The following is a 16,149-nucleotide window of genomic DNA, read 5'->3' as shown; positions in this document are numbered from 1 at the left end:
CCACCCTGGAATGTCATTCCTGCCTGCCCTTCAACAGTCATGACTGCTAGTGGTAATAACGAGTGCCTACTGCATACCAGGCCATTTTCTAAGCACTTTGCACACATAAGCACATCAAATCTTTAGAACGCCTTTATGAAATATATATTTATGATCCCCATTTTGCTGAAAACAAAACTGAGGCATAGAGTTCAAGCATCTTATTCTAGAGCAGTGGTTCAACTTTAGCTCTTGGACATTGTGGGCCAGGTAATTCTTCGTTTTATGGGGACTGTCCTGTGTATCGCAGGGGAGTTAGCAGCTTCTGCTCACTAGATGCCAATGACAGCATGGCTCCTCCCCAGCTGTGACAGCCAAGCATGTCTCCAGGCTTGCAAGTGTCCCCGGGGAGCAAAATTGCCCCTGGTTGGGAACCTCCGCTCTAGAGCAGTGCCATCAAAATGTGGTCCTTGCACCAGCAGCCTCAGCACGACAGGGACCTGTTAGAATGATAGCGTCCTGGGCCGCAGCCAGACCCACTGAATCAGAATCTCTGGCGCTAGGGGTCCAGAGACTGTCTGACCAGCACGCCCAGTCCGGTGCACTTCCTAGCACCTCACTGCCTCTAGCGCATGCTCAGGCTGTAGTACAGTTGTTTACTCGCCTGACTCCCTGACAAGATGGGGTCGCTGGAGGGAGGGGCTGGGCCTCCCCATCTTTTTGTTTTCAGCATCTCACGCTGTGTCTGCATTTTTGCCTAGAATCAAGAGCCCTTGTGGACTCTTGGCATACACAATGTCCTGAAAAACAGGCCCCTCTTCTTCAGTGCCAGTTCTGAAATTGCGTCAGTCCCCAGGCTGTTGTTAGGCAGGACCACCCCTGGGCACAGTTGTGACATTCAGAAAGTACCATCTGTGTTCTTCCCCTCCACAAAATCCCTCACTTACACGGGTCTTAGCTCACGAAGGGCTAATATTCTGCCCTGCTTGGAGAAGTTGGCATTTTAAGAGTGGCCTTCCACATTAAAAAAGGATGGCATGCGTGAGTGTGGACAAATGGCTGTGATCTATTCAGTGGAAGGAAGATTAGGTAATAAAACTATAAAGCATATGTAAAACTCTATGTAGAGTATCTATAAAACCATGCACACAGTAAAAGAATGTGTGCAAACGAGAGAAAATTCTAAAACAGAGTGCTTCATAGTGTGGGCCACACTATGAACTTCTTGTGACCAATTGAGGACGAAAATACAGAAATTGAAAGTTAAGACTTTAGACACTTAAAAAAAATGACATTGCTGGGTGATCCAAGTGGCATTTCACTTTTCTCGTTTATTTTTATTGTATTCTACAGAAGTGTTGATTCACAGTGGGTTAGGGATGGGAAGTGGGGGGACGCTGATTTCTTCATAGATTGAGAAGCATGTCTCTAGAAAAATGTGCCTTCAGATGTTACAAGTGGTTATCGCTAGTTGCTAAGAATGCTAGTTTATTTTTCATTTCTTGACATTTTCTGAATTATTTGCAATGACCATATTTTGTTATTTTCATAGGCAGTGAATGGGGGTGGAGAGAATGAAGCATTATTATAAAGAGATGTCTTTATGAGTCAAATAAATGAATTTCTATGAAAGGAATTTTAGGAACTATGAAGACTGGTGGGGAAAAAGTTTTCGGATTGGTAGTCCCTGCCTTAATTGTAGCTGAATCCTGATGTTGGTGGGCTTGCTTAGTGAATTACTCAATTGTTTAACTCTCATTGTGGTAATTCATGGAGGGATGAAAAGTGCCTTAAAGGCATTTTAGTATTGTCTACAGCCAAGAAACCCTCATTTATGAAATACAAAACATCACCAAGATATAATAGTGGAAAACATTTCAAATATTAAGAATATTTAGGCATTCAGACTTTGTCACTATGTGAGTTCAGTACTTGCATCATTTCTAAATGGGTAGACTTGTGGGCACAGACAGGCTCTCTTGCCCAATCTCATTCAGTTGTGGCCACATTAGCAAAATGTTGTTAGTATGGGCTGTTGACTAGAACGTAGAAATTGCTACCTAATATCTAATATTGACTCTGTTGCTGTAAAAGGTCAATGTGTCTTCCTTTTAAGCTAGAAAGTCCAATGAGATAATGCACTACCTTTCCTGGCCCCTCAGCTGGAACCCATCACAGGAATGTGGGCGCTTCCTGTGGTCGTGAAGCAAACTTTTGGACAGTGACGCGACTGGGCCCCAGGTTTATCCAGGATGCTCTGCCTCTTACTGAGGTGTCGTCACATCAGAAGGAGACTGGCCGTCGGGGCTGGTGGGTTTGTTGCTGTCCTAGTGGTCCATAGAATCTTCAGATTCCCCAGGCAGCAGAGAGCTGTGGTCCCTGGCCTGTCACCTTTTAATATTGAGCTGTTCTCCTTTTTCTTTTCTTTCTTAAAATTTTTATTAAGCTTATTGAGGTGACATTTGTTAATAAAATTATATAGGTGTCAGGTATACAATTCTATAATAACATCATCTGTATACTGTATTGTATGTTCGGCACCCCAAGTCAAGTTTCCTTCCATCACCATTTATCCCCCCTTTGCCCTTTGCTTCCATCCCCTGCCCCCCGCCTTCCCTCTCTGGTAATCATCATAGTGTTTGCTGTGACTATGAGTTCTTTCTTTCTTTCTTTTTATTTTTTGCTTAATCCCATCACCTTTCCACCCAGTCCCCCATCACCCCTCCCTTCTAACAGCTGTCAGTTTTCTGTATCTGTGAGTCTGTTTCTATTTTGTTTATTTTGTTCATTAGATTCCACATATGAGTGAGATCATATGGTATTTGTCTTTCTCTGACTGGCTTAGCATAATGCTCTCCAGGTCCATTCATACTCCATGCTGTGTTACAAAAGGGAAGATTTCCTTTATTTTTTTTAACGGGTGAGTAGTATTCCCTTGTGTAAATGTACCATAGCTGTTTCTATCCATTCATCTACTGCTGGGCCCTTGGTGTTGCTTGAGCTGTTATTTTTTCCTTCTGAGCATTTATTATAGGGACCTTTAAGGTAGTAGTGTGTGTGTGTTGGCTGACTGAATTAAACATCTATTGAACCTCATCCTTTGGCAAACATCCCAGTTATCTTTGCCCAGCCCTCCTCTCTGAGAGTTACTCAGTCTGCCTATGGCCACATGGATGTTTCAACAGTAAAGACTCACTTTTATGCAAAGCATCTTAACCAAGGGTCTCATGATCATTTGCAAAGCAGCTCTTAGTGAGCTCAGAGACTCACCCTCTTTCATTTCCTTAAAGGAAGGTGGAAAAAAATTTTTTGTTCTATTCTTGCCTGATTTTTCTTTGCTGTGTTTTGCTGGATTATGTGAGAGACATTATTAATGTTTGCTGTGACAGAAAGAAACCGCTAGCGGGGAGACAATAAGAGGCACATCGCTGTTTATTACAACCACAGCCAAGCCCACTTAGGATCAACTCTTTCGTTGTTTGTCACCAGACTCAGCCGAAGCGTGATGAATGGGTTTGGTTGTCTTCATCCACCCACGCCTGTGTTGCCAGCATTGGAAAGGATTCAGCTTCATCCCAATAGATTTGAAGTCTGCAGATTTGATGTTCTTCTTCCTTGGCTTTTGATTTTTATTGGAAGAAGAGATGAAATGGATATTTTCCATCCTCATTGTTTTTGTTACTATTTCTACCTAACAGATTACACCAACACTTCATAGCTTAAAATTACTGCTTTATTTTGTCCATGATTTGTGGGGCAGGAATTTGGAGAGGGGTCAGCTGGGTGGTTCTTGCTTGAGAGGTCTCTGATGGGGTCATCTGAAGCCTTGACTGGACTGGACCTCTGAGGAGGCCCATGTCTGTGTCTGGCCATGGAGACTGGTTCTTGGCTGGGAGCTCAGTTAGGGTTGTTAACCCGAGTGCTTACTTCTGACTTTCCCAGCATGGTGGTCTCAGGCACTCTGACCTCCTCATGGTGTCTGGCTTCCCCCACTGTGAGCATCCAAGGTGACCAGGTGGAAGCATCTCGGCCTTTTCTATTTGAGCCTGGGAAGCCCCATAGGAGCACTGCTGTCACATTCTGTTGGTTTGAGCCTTGAGCTCACCCAGATTCAAGAGGAGGGGATATAGACTCCATCTCTCAATGGCAGTCATGCCAAAGAATTTTGAGCCACATTTGAGAACTGCTACATTCATGGTGGTGATGTGGGTGGGCACAGTGACTTGTTCTGAGGCCTGCAGGACATCTGTTTTCATTCACTTCATAAACCACCACATTGCGTAGTGCCTTCTCGAGTTGCCTTAATGGTTAACCAGCCAGCAAAGCAGGGACTTTGGTTAGTGCCCCCAGTGACCTTAAATAAGTCAGCAACAATAAAAGCAAGAGGGAGCAGTGTTTAGCAGAGCTGTGGATTGTGCGATAGAAAATTCCGTGCCGTTTTGCCCACTTCTTAAAAATGTTGTCTGAGAGAAAATGATGCCGGAGCTTTAATTACAAAAAGTGAAACCTAGAACCAAAAATATGGTAGCTAGGCAGATACTTTATAAATCCAGGGGGAAGGTTCTAAAGCTCTTTGGGCAGCTCCTGTAAAGCTGGTTTCCCTCCCAACCACTGGTTTTGCTAGCATCTCCACTGGGGAAATAGAATCTTGGTATTGCATGCGTTTGCCAGAAATTGGATCTACTTCCCTGGTTGGAACTTGTTAGAGCAAACCAGACTTTAATGCTATAAAATGTGGGAGGAAAACTTGTTTTGGAGCCGAGAGAGGCATAAATGACAAAGCATGTGATGGTAGAAAGCATAGTCTTTGGAGCTCAGCAGAGCTGGATTTGAATTCTCCCCTGCTTCTTAATCAGCTATGCAGTCTTAGCAAGGAGTTTAACTTTTCTGGGTTTTAATTTCTTTCTCTCTAAAATGGGAAGGGCAATCAATACCTATCTTTCAGGGCTATTAAGGATTAAATAAGGTAATATTTGTAAATAAGACTCGGTACCTAGCATAGGACTGTTCAACAAATGTTGGTTCTTTTCCTTACTGCTCTTTGTTGAATAATGGTTTCTACATAAAAATCACCACCATTTATTGTAAGCTTATTATATGCTAAGCATTGTGCTAAGTTCTTAAAACAGCTCTTGAGGACATTGATAAATAATGGAGACACTGAAAGATTGAGTCAATACATGGCTAATGGGTGAGGAGCCAAGATTTGAATTTAGGATTTTTAGTCTGGAGTCCACGCCCTTAGGTAGTTTTGGGATGTGTGCCCATCCTGAGGTCCCCACCAAGGCTGGTGAATTGAAAGAATGCTGGCCTAGGACTTAGGGGAATCAGGTTTTCAACCTTTGGCCTGACACCAGGTATACATCCTTGGGAGAGGAACTTCCCCTCCTGAGGCTTCAGTTGCCTGGTCTGTGAAATGGGAACATTTGGGTGAAGTGAGGGGCAACGTCTTTTCCAGCCCTGATATTGTATGACTGAGATTTAGATTTTAATCTGGCCATATGCTGAATGAATTATGAATCACCCTCAGTTTCAATGGTAGGGGAAATACAAAAGGTCATTGGTCAATCTGTGCTACAGTTACTTAAAATTTTACTTTTAGTGAAGTAATGCTTGCACATAGTTAAAAAAAAAAACAACCCCAAATAAACCATGCTCTGAAGAATTTTTAATGAGAAATGAAAGTTTTCAGCGTATAATTTCTTCCCACCCCCAATTCTACTCCAGGAAGCAGCCACTTTTAATGGTTTTAGCTGTTTCCTCTGATCGTTTCTTTCATGTCTCTAAAGTTATAGCAGATTTTGACCTGGGTTCTTTTGCATCCTGTGCCCTCCTTTCTTTCCATTCTGATTAGCTGCAGTCAGGAGGAAGGTTATCCAAAGCCAGCAGAAGCCAGACAGCTGGCCTGCCTGGAATGCTGTGGGTGGATGCCTGCTGCCAGCAGAGGCTGCACGAAATGCTCTCTGGCGCTTTCCAAGGCTGGGTCGTGCACTCACCTTGGTGCCCTGATTCTGAAACTTGTATCAAGTATAGCACGGACCTTGTATTGCCTAACAGCTAGGGTGGTGGTTGAAACTCTGTCCTGATAAATGTGCAAATCAATTGTAGAATCCATTTAAAATCTAATGTTTAAGAATTTTTGGGAAAAGGTGGGTCTTGAAGTTGAGGAAATAATGTTATACTTTTTGGTGGAAACATGGAAACTGTTTGCTGGTGGTTGAACTCAGTAAAAAGCCCTGGTTTCAGCAATTTTGCCTACTCTTACACAAAAAATCCTGTAGGTTAAAAACCATGTTTGGCCATGAATTAAGAAGCATGGGGTCTCATCAGTCTTTCTTGCTGTGTGTGTGTGTGTGCGTGTGTGTGTGTGTGGGGGGGTTATATAACTTTACCCCTTCCTCTAGGGCCTCTTAGGACTGACCCTTGTGCTTGAGGTTTAAAGGGTTTATGGGCCTTTTCCTTTGTGGTGCTTTGGAACTTTGTCTATTAAAAAATATATATAGATAGAAATTGGTTAAATCCCATCCTAGTGGTTCATGCCTATGTAACATCAACATCAAGAAAAAAATGAATTGGAAATGAGTCTTTTGCAATTTGACGGACAGTCTACAAAATAACTGGCTCGTATTATTCAAAAATAGCAAGGCCATGAAAGACAAACACTAATAGCTGTTCCAAAGGAAATGAGAGATGACAACTAAATACAAGATGTAAATCCTGGGTTGGATCCTGGACCCAGAACCATTTTTCTCCCTTTATTAAAAAAGACATTAGTGGGACAGTTGATAATTTGAATAAAGTCACGGCTCAGATTAATAGCCTCGTACCAATGTTAATTTTCTGATTTTGATTCTTGTACTCCAGTCATCTAAGAGAATGTCTTCGTAGGAAATATGTACTGAAGGATTTCTGGGTAAAGGGGCCTCATGTCTTCATTTTACCCTCATTTTTCCCCAACTCCAAAATGATTTTAAATTAAAAAAAAATTGTAGGTCTTTTCTCCACTCCCAGATCTCCCAACTGCCTTAACTTGCCCTCCAAATGGCAGTGCCTGCCCTTGGTTATGGAATCTTGACATTGGCCATCGCTTCAAAGGGCCCTGTGCAGTGCAGCCTGCCAGGGCAGTTGTGGCAGGCTGTGATGTTCTGGGGGGATGGGACTGGGTGCTCACATGATTGTTTGGAAATATTCTACAGTCAGATCAGAGTTCCAACCCAGAGAGCCCTTCTGCCTAGGAGGAACTCGGTTCCACTGAGGCCTAAAAACAAGCTCCAAGACCTTTGTTAACCTCAGAAGAGGGAAACTTACAGCAGGAAACACTGTTGACTGCCCTCTTCTTACTTTCCTTTTTCCCCTCTTGTTGGATGGAACCCTTTCTTGGGTCATGACTGAGGCAGATGAGGTGGTGCTGTGGAAAGAGAAAACAGGATCTGGCTTTGTCACTAAGGCTGTCGAACTGCACAAGGCCTGATCCTGGGGCTACAGCTGGGACTGGAACCCCCAACAGTTTGTCCCACCTCTGTGTCTGTCACTCCCTCCTCTGGATTCCTCGGTTCTGCTCCCTGAGAGAATTGTCTTGTATCAGGAACACGGCTGTGATGTTCTGCCCGACGTGTGGAGGATGGGCCCTATGGAAGGAAGTGGTGGCTTTGGCAAGCACCCAAGAGGCCTCTGTTACTGGGCTTGGGGCTTGTGGTGGAAGAAAAGGAGTCAGAATGGAGGGGACCGAGGCACCTGGTCTCCTGCAATGATTCTGACTTCTTCTGACTCTAGAGACCTGGTATTTTCTTCCCCTTTCTTTCTCTTCCATAAATATTTCCAGTCCTTTGGATCTGTGTGACCAGGGTCTTCTGGTTGGATGAAAGTCACGGGTGTGCAGTTGGGCTTGCAGTGCTCGGGAGTGGGGTGGCCCTTGGTGGGGCTGGCTCCAGCTCCCTGGGGTCTTCTGTCCTGCCCTTCTCTGCCTCTGCTTCCACCTGGCGCTGCACCTCTCTGGCTTGGCTCACTAGGCTCTGGCTCTAACCGGGTACACTCTTTCCCATTCTGCCTCTGCTACAAGATTCCTGGAGGTGAAAATGAGCTGCGCTGGCTGCCCTTCTCGCAGGGCTGGGAAAGCCACACTGTGGGAGCGGGGACTGAGGGAGGAAGACTGGACGGAGGCAAGGGGAGACAGCAGCTGGAGGCCCCGAGGAGCATTGAGTGATCTCAACGTGGAGAAGCAAAGTAGAATCCAGGGTCTACAGAACTAGACCTGTGCTGTCCAGTATGGCCACCACTAGTCGTATGTGGCTCTTTCAATTTAAATTTTAAAAAAAATTAAAATTTAATAAAAAATTGTGTTATTTGCACTAGCCACATTTCAAGTTTTCATGTAACCACATGTGGCCCGTGGCCTCTGTATTGGACAACGCAGGTAGAGGACACTCGCAGTCTTGCAGAAAGTTCTATCAGACTGCACTGGAGAACACTTATCCCTCTTCACCCAGCACTATTGAAAGTGGTTTCTTTCCGTGTTCTAGAAGGTACCACAAGTGCTTTTAAAGAATAGATTGGATGGGTGAGAAGAAAACATGATTTGTAGTAAACTTCAAAACATTTCAGGTATCCTGTAACAGGTCAGTAAGTCAGAATGTTTCCTCCAGAGGTGTCTTTTATCATGTAATTCAAGAATGTTCCTTTAACAGGCTTTAGGGTCCTAACTAGTTATTCCCTTGCCACTGTTGTAATTTTTGCCTTATCCTAATTTTCTGTATGTACTATTTATTCTGTATCTTCCTTTAAATTGACTAACAATTTTTACTTAAGTTTGAAAAGGAGAATTTATAACAATAAATGGAAAACCGTTAAAGGGAAATGCATATTTAAAGCAAGAGTTTTATAGAAGGTATATATGAATGAAAGTGCCCAGCTCATAATGGCATTGTGTGGTGCCTATCAAAGCAATGCTGTTAGCTTCCAGTGGACTTCTTGTTTTATCAAATTGTACAGTTCGCTTCTCTGTGGAAGGCTCTGAGCCTGGACTAGCCAGCCACCCCCTTCTTGAAAAGGAGATGAGCAAAGCAAATGGCAAGAATTGTGGAAGGTGCTATGAAAACAAGGTAGCACCGTGGAGGCTTTAGAGAAAGATCTGCTGCTTCACCGTTACTGCAAATACATAGATAGGTGTTTCTTGTATGAGCAGGGCCCTTGCAGGGCAGGCCCGAGGGGCCGGCAATGCCTTGGTGGCACCCGGCAGAGATGATGCCTCAGGTCCCCTTTTCTACTCTTGTAATCATTGAGTACATCCAAGAGCTTTCGCTTTTGTGAGCAATACCTATAATATTGGCCACGTTAAAAATTAATATTAAGAAGTTTTAAAAACCTGTATTCCTTAAAAAAAATCTAAACCTATGACATGTTAACATAAATAATTTATTTTTATCAAAATAGCTATTTCCTCAAATAAAAAGAAATTCATGACAAGAATGTAATTGTTTATGATTTTTGCACATTCTTCCCCTGTTGGCCTATTAGAAGAGCTGCATTTTCATGTCTGCTTCTGTGTTCCATCTCTTATGAGGTCCCATATCAAGAAGGCTCTGGAAAACTCCACTGAACACTCACAAGAGGTTGAAGGTGAAAAAGGCAAAGAAGTCTAACTGGATTATGAAAACAGACTCCCAGAAAAGGTCTCAGGGACTGCCCCATGGCCCCTTGGACCACTCTTTGAGAACCACTGGTGGAGTGAAAGGCACATTGCCCTAAAAGACTACAGGTCTGCGCTTTTGTCTGGAGTCTGGCATTGGGTGTGACTTCAGGCCACCAGCACTTGGCCCCCAGGGCTCCAGTTCTTCGATCTGTGCAGACTGGGAAGGGCCATTCCTGCTGAGCCAGTCTTACAGGCTGTTGTGAGGCACAGATAATGCCTGCGAAATCTGGCGCCACACACTGAAAGCAGTGTATTTATAAATGGCATTATAAGGATCTTTTGAAGTATGGTGTCATCTTTAATTTGTAGGACAGTTATTTTTAAAAACTGACACCCCATCTTAATCTCACCTGGTTCTGGAGACACTTATGTGAAGTGGAAAGGCTGTCATTTTCTGCTTATCGGTGAGATCATTGATGCTTAACTGAGTGGGTTGGCCAGAGAATAGGGACTCTGTCCCCCATGTGGTGACACTTGGCACCCCGTATCCAAGCTCACTGGTGCTGGCTGGCTGGCTTTAGCTGGAGTTCTTATCTGATACAGGGCTATATTTGTGCCACACTGACACACTCAGAGCAGGGACACTGTGCCACTCTCAGCAGTTCTTGGCTTGAAGACATCGCCCTCAGTCTGAGTCACTTAATGAATGTGACACAGTTTATAGACTTGATGATCTGAGCCCACATCCAAGCAGAAGGAACCTCAAGTGCTGATCTAAAAAAAAAAAGCAACCAGTCAACAGCCCTGGAGAGTAAATGGCTTGTTTTTCTTGACTGGTAAGGTCTGCTTGTTCTCTGAGTTGTACCTCTGACTGCTCCCCTGCATGGATCATTTACCACGGGGGAAACAGTCAGCTCTCTCTCCTCCCTGGACATTCTGGAAGCAGCTTCCCCTCTGATCTGGGAGACACATTTGCCTGTAATTGTAGGAGACAAAGGACCATAGTCAAGTCTATTCCTGAACTAGGGAATAAGGCAAAAAGCACAAGTTCAATGGAGCAAACTGACATTAAGACGGATTTAAAGAAAAGTTTTATACAGATTAGGTTGACTTAAATTCCCCAGGCTCTGCTCCTTATAAACATGGTTTTATTGTCAGGGCAGAAGTGAACCATATTTAAGTACAGTGCTTTGCCATGGTCCAGACTGTAGGTTGACTCTCCCATCCCTGTCTCTGTAAATATGGCTACCTTAAGGCCTATTTTTCAGTCTTTTAAGGTTTAATTCGATTGCATGTGACAGGAATCCAGTTCGAACTAGCTTCACCGTAACATAAAGCCATGGTGACAGTTGGGGATGTGTGTTTTAGTTTGGCTCTGGGGAAAGTGGAGCGAAGGATTAGACTGGAAAGCATTATTAGGTCCAGAAGCTCAAAGTGCCATTAGGACTTCCTCCCTCTCTCCCTCCCTCAGGCTCTCCCCTCATGGTGCCAAAATGGTTGCCATCTGCTGCAGGCTCTCGTTCCAATCCATCCAGCCTTCTCGGGGATAAAAGTTTCTGACCATTTCAGGGAAGTCCCAGAATGAAGTCTACTTGATACTGAGGGGTCATTGGTTCTGATGTCCTCTCTCAACAATCACTGAGGCTGCAAGTATCCACAACCGATTGGCCTGGCCTGGGTCACATGACCACTCTTGGGACCCAAGAAAATTAGGGCTGTTATGTTGGACAGGCAGGAAAGGTTTCAGTTTGTGGGTTCCCAAACCCCAGTATTTGTGGAGAATTGTTACTCAAGTAGCTCTGATCCTCTGTAGAATGAGAAAAGAACTGGGTCCACTCTGTCTCATCAAGGAGAAGGCTGGCTTTGTGTTTAGCTTTTAACACGTCTTAGATGAATAGTCTTGTTGGTGGTTGGACGTCAGCCAGTCAAGCATCATCATCCTGGGCGACAGAGCCTATTCACACAGGGAAACGTTGATCTCAAATCAGGTCTCTTGGGCTCCAAACCCTTTGATGGTAACACACTTAACCAGGCTGGCAGGCCCTGAATCTGCCCACCAGAATGACCTGAGGAGCCTAGTTCACGCTTTGGTAAAACCCAGATCTGATCAGGTCATGCCTCTGCTTAAAAATGCACTGTGGTATTTTGCCCCAATTAAAAATCAAAAGGCAACAAACAAAAAACCTCACTAGTATCCCATCCGCCTACCCTACCCCCATTTTTTCCTCCCTTAGAGGCAGTTTCATAGATTGACACATTTTAGCTGATTATTTAGGCATTTACTTCTATGACTCTAAATAGTAGACTTTGTGTGGCTACTTCTTGATTTTTCAGTTTCAGTTATTATCTGCCAACACTCCACTATGGAAGGTGAGATTTTAGACTCTTTCCTCCCTCTGTTCCCCCCCCGCACCCCCCACCCCACACCCGCTTTTCCTATTTCCTTTCCTCCCAGCAGAATTATTGTGTAGTCAGAGTTCTGGTGTTGACATTAATTGCAGCTATGTACGTGCCATTGACAATGGAGCCATCTAGTTACGTACGATTACTTTTACTTTTTGTAGTAGAATGAACTCTTTAGTCATTTCTGACAAAGGTACATGGAAAGTAAATTGAGACTTGTTTTAAAAAAGTCCACTCTATCTCCCCATTGTGCACGGGATAAAGTTCAAATGCCTTAATGGCGCACGTGCCTTTCCTTGCTTCAGACTCCACCAAAGCTCTCACCTGCCATTCTTTGTTCATGTCAGTCCCCCAGTTGCTATTGCCCCTCCTGCTCCACCTGCTGAACGAAATCCCCCTTTCTTCAAGGCCTGACTTAGATGACACTTTCTTTGGATGGCCTTCCCAGTTGTGCGTCTGTTGCAGTGTGCATACTGAGGTCTTAGTACTTATCACACTACACGGAACTTATTTATTTACGGCTTGAATTCAAATCTTGACTCTACCATTTCCCAGCTGTGTGACTTTGGGCAAGTTACCTAGTCTCCCTGTGCCTCAGTTTCCCTCTTTGTAAAATGCGAAAGACAACAATAGCACCTACCCTGGTAAGGTTGTTAGTGATTACACAAATTGATGGGATTGAGCATTTATAATAATGTCTGGCACTTAGTAAATTGTCCATCTGTGCCATGCTTCCCTCTGTCTCATGAAGGCAGACTTGGTCGGTTATGTTCATTAATGACCAGAATAGCTCTTGGCAAATCAAAAGTATCTAGGAGTTGGCAGGGAAGCTGAGTGAGTGAAGTGGCCTGAGTGTGATTCAGGCACAGGTGGGGGGAATGGAAAGACCAGTCTCTCTAAGGGGGTGTCTTCTACTCCATGTCTAGCCAGTACTTACCAGGTAGGAACTGGGGCCCAGTGTTGCTAGATTACCTGATTATTTTTTTAATGAGAAATTTAAGAATCCACACTTTATAAATAATATGAATTTTCCTAAAATTTGGTACAAGAATACAGGACAAAGGCGAAGAGGCCCAGAGTGATGGTATGACCTGCCCTGGGCCACCTGCTGACTGCTTGGGCTCTGGGTTTTCTCACTTGCGGTCTGGATGTGGGTAGCACTGCTCTTGACTGCTGGGCGGTGACGGCAGGGATTCTGTCAAGTGTGTGAGCACATTTGCAAAACAACTGCCTACACAGTGTTAACAGGCCACTGGGTCTCTATGTGAGTGACCCCTGCCCCAGGGAAACACCTTTCGTGTTCTTTAATAGGATCGTAGGTCTCTTCCATGCCAGGGGAGAAATTGTGTACATTTATGGAGCACCTACTGTGTACCCAGGAACTGTTAGGTGTTTTACATTGACATTCTCCTTTAATTCTAACAGCCCTCTCTATGACATGGAGAGTATTTTGTAGGCACTAAAAATAATACATAAAGAACATACCTGATTAGGACTGCACAGAAAGAGGTTTGGCCAGAATTGGATGCATCTCTGATAAAAATCCCAGGCATTAGGCAGTGTGCTACCTCCCACGTACTGGACTGACACCCAAGTCCCCCAGAACCTTGGGGGGGCTTTGCTGGTTGGTGCCTGGGCTGCCCTAGTGCATCTGTAGTACTTCCTCGGGAGCATATACCTCATCTTGTTCCCTGTCTTCAGAAAAGCTGTAGTAGGTGACTGCAGCCCTGGGCAGATAGGAGAGAGGGAGAGAAAATCATGATGACAACAGTGGACTGGTGGAAAGGGCCAAGGCCTGTGCCCGAGTGTCAGGAACGATGTGACAGAAGGGAATGAAATTAGAAGGGATCACGGCCTCTTTTACCTCCACGAGCCATCCCATTGGCCCAAGAGGCCCCTACCACCTGATGTTTAGAAATAGTTTTTAGATGACTAGTACTTGCAAGGCTGGAACTTTGCAGCCAATGGAACCTCATGTAAAATCTTACCAGCAGAGTGGCTGTTTGGTTTTGGGACAGCCCCACGGCTGGTGGTCATGTGTTGTTCCTTCTTCTCTGAGTATCCATTTCCCCTGCCTCAGGGGTGTGCGTACAAACACACACCCACACACCCACACACCCACGGTATGGCTGCATCAGGCAAACTCCCAAGGGAAAAGGGTTAGAGGGCCTGTGAGATACTGGCTGGACTGGCCTGGCCCTCCAACATGCCCTAGACATGGGACTAAATTTCTTTAAAATTTTCTTCCCTTCTTATAATGTCCACAGGTCTGGTTTCTTGACTTTCACAATAATTAAGACTGGCATGACCCAACCTGCCTGTCCTTCCCTTCTAAACTCTTTCTTTTTTAATCCTCACCTGAGGGTAAGTTTATTGTTTTTAGAGATAGAGAAGGCAGGTTGGGGGGGGGGGGCGGGCAAGGGGAGGAGACAGACAAACAGGCATCCATTCGTTGGATGACTCCCATATTGGTCCTGACTGGGGACCAAACCCTAAACCTAGGTATGTGCCCTCACTGGGAATTGAACCTACAACCTCTTGGTATACGGGACCACACTCCAACCAGCTGAGCCACTTGGCCAGGGTGCTTCCTTCCATACTCTTATCTAGGCCTAAGTTGATAGTGGTTGTCTCCAGGATGGGTGGCGACCCTTATCTCTTGCCATTCTCTACATTCCAGACTTCAGTTTCCTTCCCTTTCTTAAAAACCCCATATTCTCCCTCATCCCTCTGACTACTGGCTCTGCTGCCTGCTTGGGACTCAGTAATTTTTCTCCCCCCCACCCCGAGTGCCCGTTCATGCTTTGGGCTTCTGAGTAGATATTCCCCCTCTGGAAGTTTTCTATGAATCTCTCAATCAGCCCCTGTCTTACCTGGCCCAGTGAGGTTCTCCACTGCTGGGTCCCATGGCACTGTGCCATTTCCATCCTGGCACAGACTTTTCCAGAATGGGCTATAAATGCTTGACTTACCCACCAGACTGGAATGCCCTGAAGGCAGGGATCAAGCCCAAGGCCTAGCACAGGGTCTGGCATGTGGGAAATTTGCACTCAGCATTTCGTGTTGACCATGTCCTATAGTTGAGGACTTCATGGGAGGGCAGGAAATGCTGGGATGGCCCAATTGGACATCTTCCTTTGAGGATCTGGTTGGAAGTCCTTATTAAGGGTGGACAGAGCTTTTTAATCTAACCTGCACTGTCCAATAGTAGTCACTAGCCACATTTATTTTTAAAATTTAAATATATTAAAATTAAATAAGATGCACTTCCTCAGTCTCACCAGCCAATTTCAAGTGCTCAATAGCCACGTGTAGCTAGTGGCCCCTGTACTAGACCGTGCCAATGCTAGAATGCTTCCAGCGACACAGGAAGAAAGTTCCTTTGGACGGTGCTGCTGTAGACACTGCCTTGTGATGGTGTTAATTGGGGTGCTTGTAGGCTGTGTGCAGTCCATCCCTGGTGTTACTGGTCGGGTTGGGCAGATTTTCACAGACTCCTTCTAAAGCCTGACCTGTGTTTCCTTGCTCTCCCCTGGCTGCAGGATGCGCGTCAGAAGTTCCGCTCTGTTCTGGTTGAAGCAACGGTGAAACTGGACGAACTGGTGAAAAAGATCGGCAAAGCCGTGGAAGACTCGAAGCCCTACTGGGAGGCGCGGAGGGTGGCGAGGCAGGTAAGAGAGCCCTGCAGGTTGTCTCCCTGCCTCTGCCCCCCCCCCCCCAGGTCTTCGGGTGCACCTTCTGACTTCTCTGTCTCCCCGGAGGTTAGAAGTGCGAGTCCTGTGTGATGGGGAACGACCATGACTTTGTCAACAGCTGCCTTTGAAGTCAGCCTCTTATTACCGCTCACCCACCCCCGCCCCCCCGCCCCAGTCTGCCTTCATTCCAGCTCTCAGTTCTCTTCACAGAGGGCACGTGCTGGCATCTGGTTGGCTCTGTGAGCGGGCGCCACTTTGCCGCCGCAGTTGGCGTCCAGGTCCAGTTCCCGGGCAGCAGGGCCAGCTCAGGCGGATGAGAGGGCGTGTCCTGATCACCAGGCTTATTTCTCTACCCCTCCTAATGATTGCTTGTCAGGCAGCAGGAATACTTGGTCCCTCTCTTTCTCCTCCCTGCTGTGGGAGGAATTAGCCATTTGCTTCCCT

General features: G+C 45.4%; 1 protein-coding gene across 1 annotated transcript in view; it reads left to right on the top strand.

Annotated features, from left to right (window-relative positions):
* The window catches only part of SH3BP5 (SH3 domain binding protein 5), a 64,554-nt gene that overhangs the window by 9,548 nt on the left and 38,857 nt on the right, over positions 1 to 16,149 (top strand). Inside the window, exon 3 of the mRNA XM_090284354.1 lies at positions 15,553 to 15,681. Within this exon, the coding sequence (XP_090140480.1) occupies positions 15,553 to 15,681 (129 nt within the window). The remainder of the gene's footprint in view (positions 1 to 15,552; positions 15,682 to 16,149) is intronic.

This window comes from Furipterus horrens, unplaced genomic scaffold (assembly GCF_987537825.1).
Source record: "Furipterus horrens unplaced genomic scaffold, mFurHor1.1.pri manual_scaffold_7, whole genome shotgun sequence".
NCBI lineage: Eukaryota > Metazoa > Chordata > Mammalia > Chiroptera > Furipteridae > Furipterus > Furipterus horrens.
The sequence above is the reverse complement of the archived record's forward strand: the minus strand, read 5'-3'. Positions and strand labels throughout refer to the sequence as shown.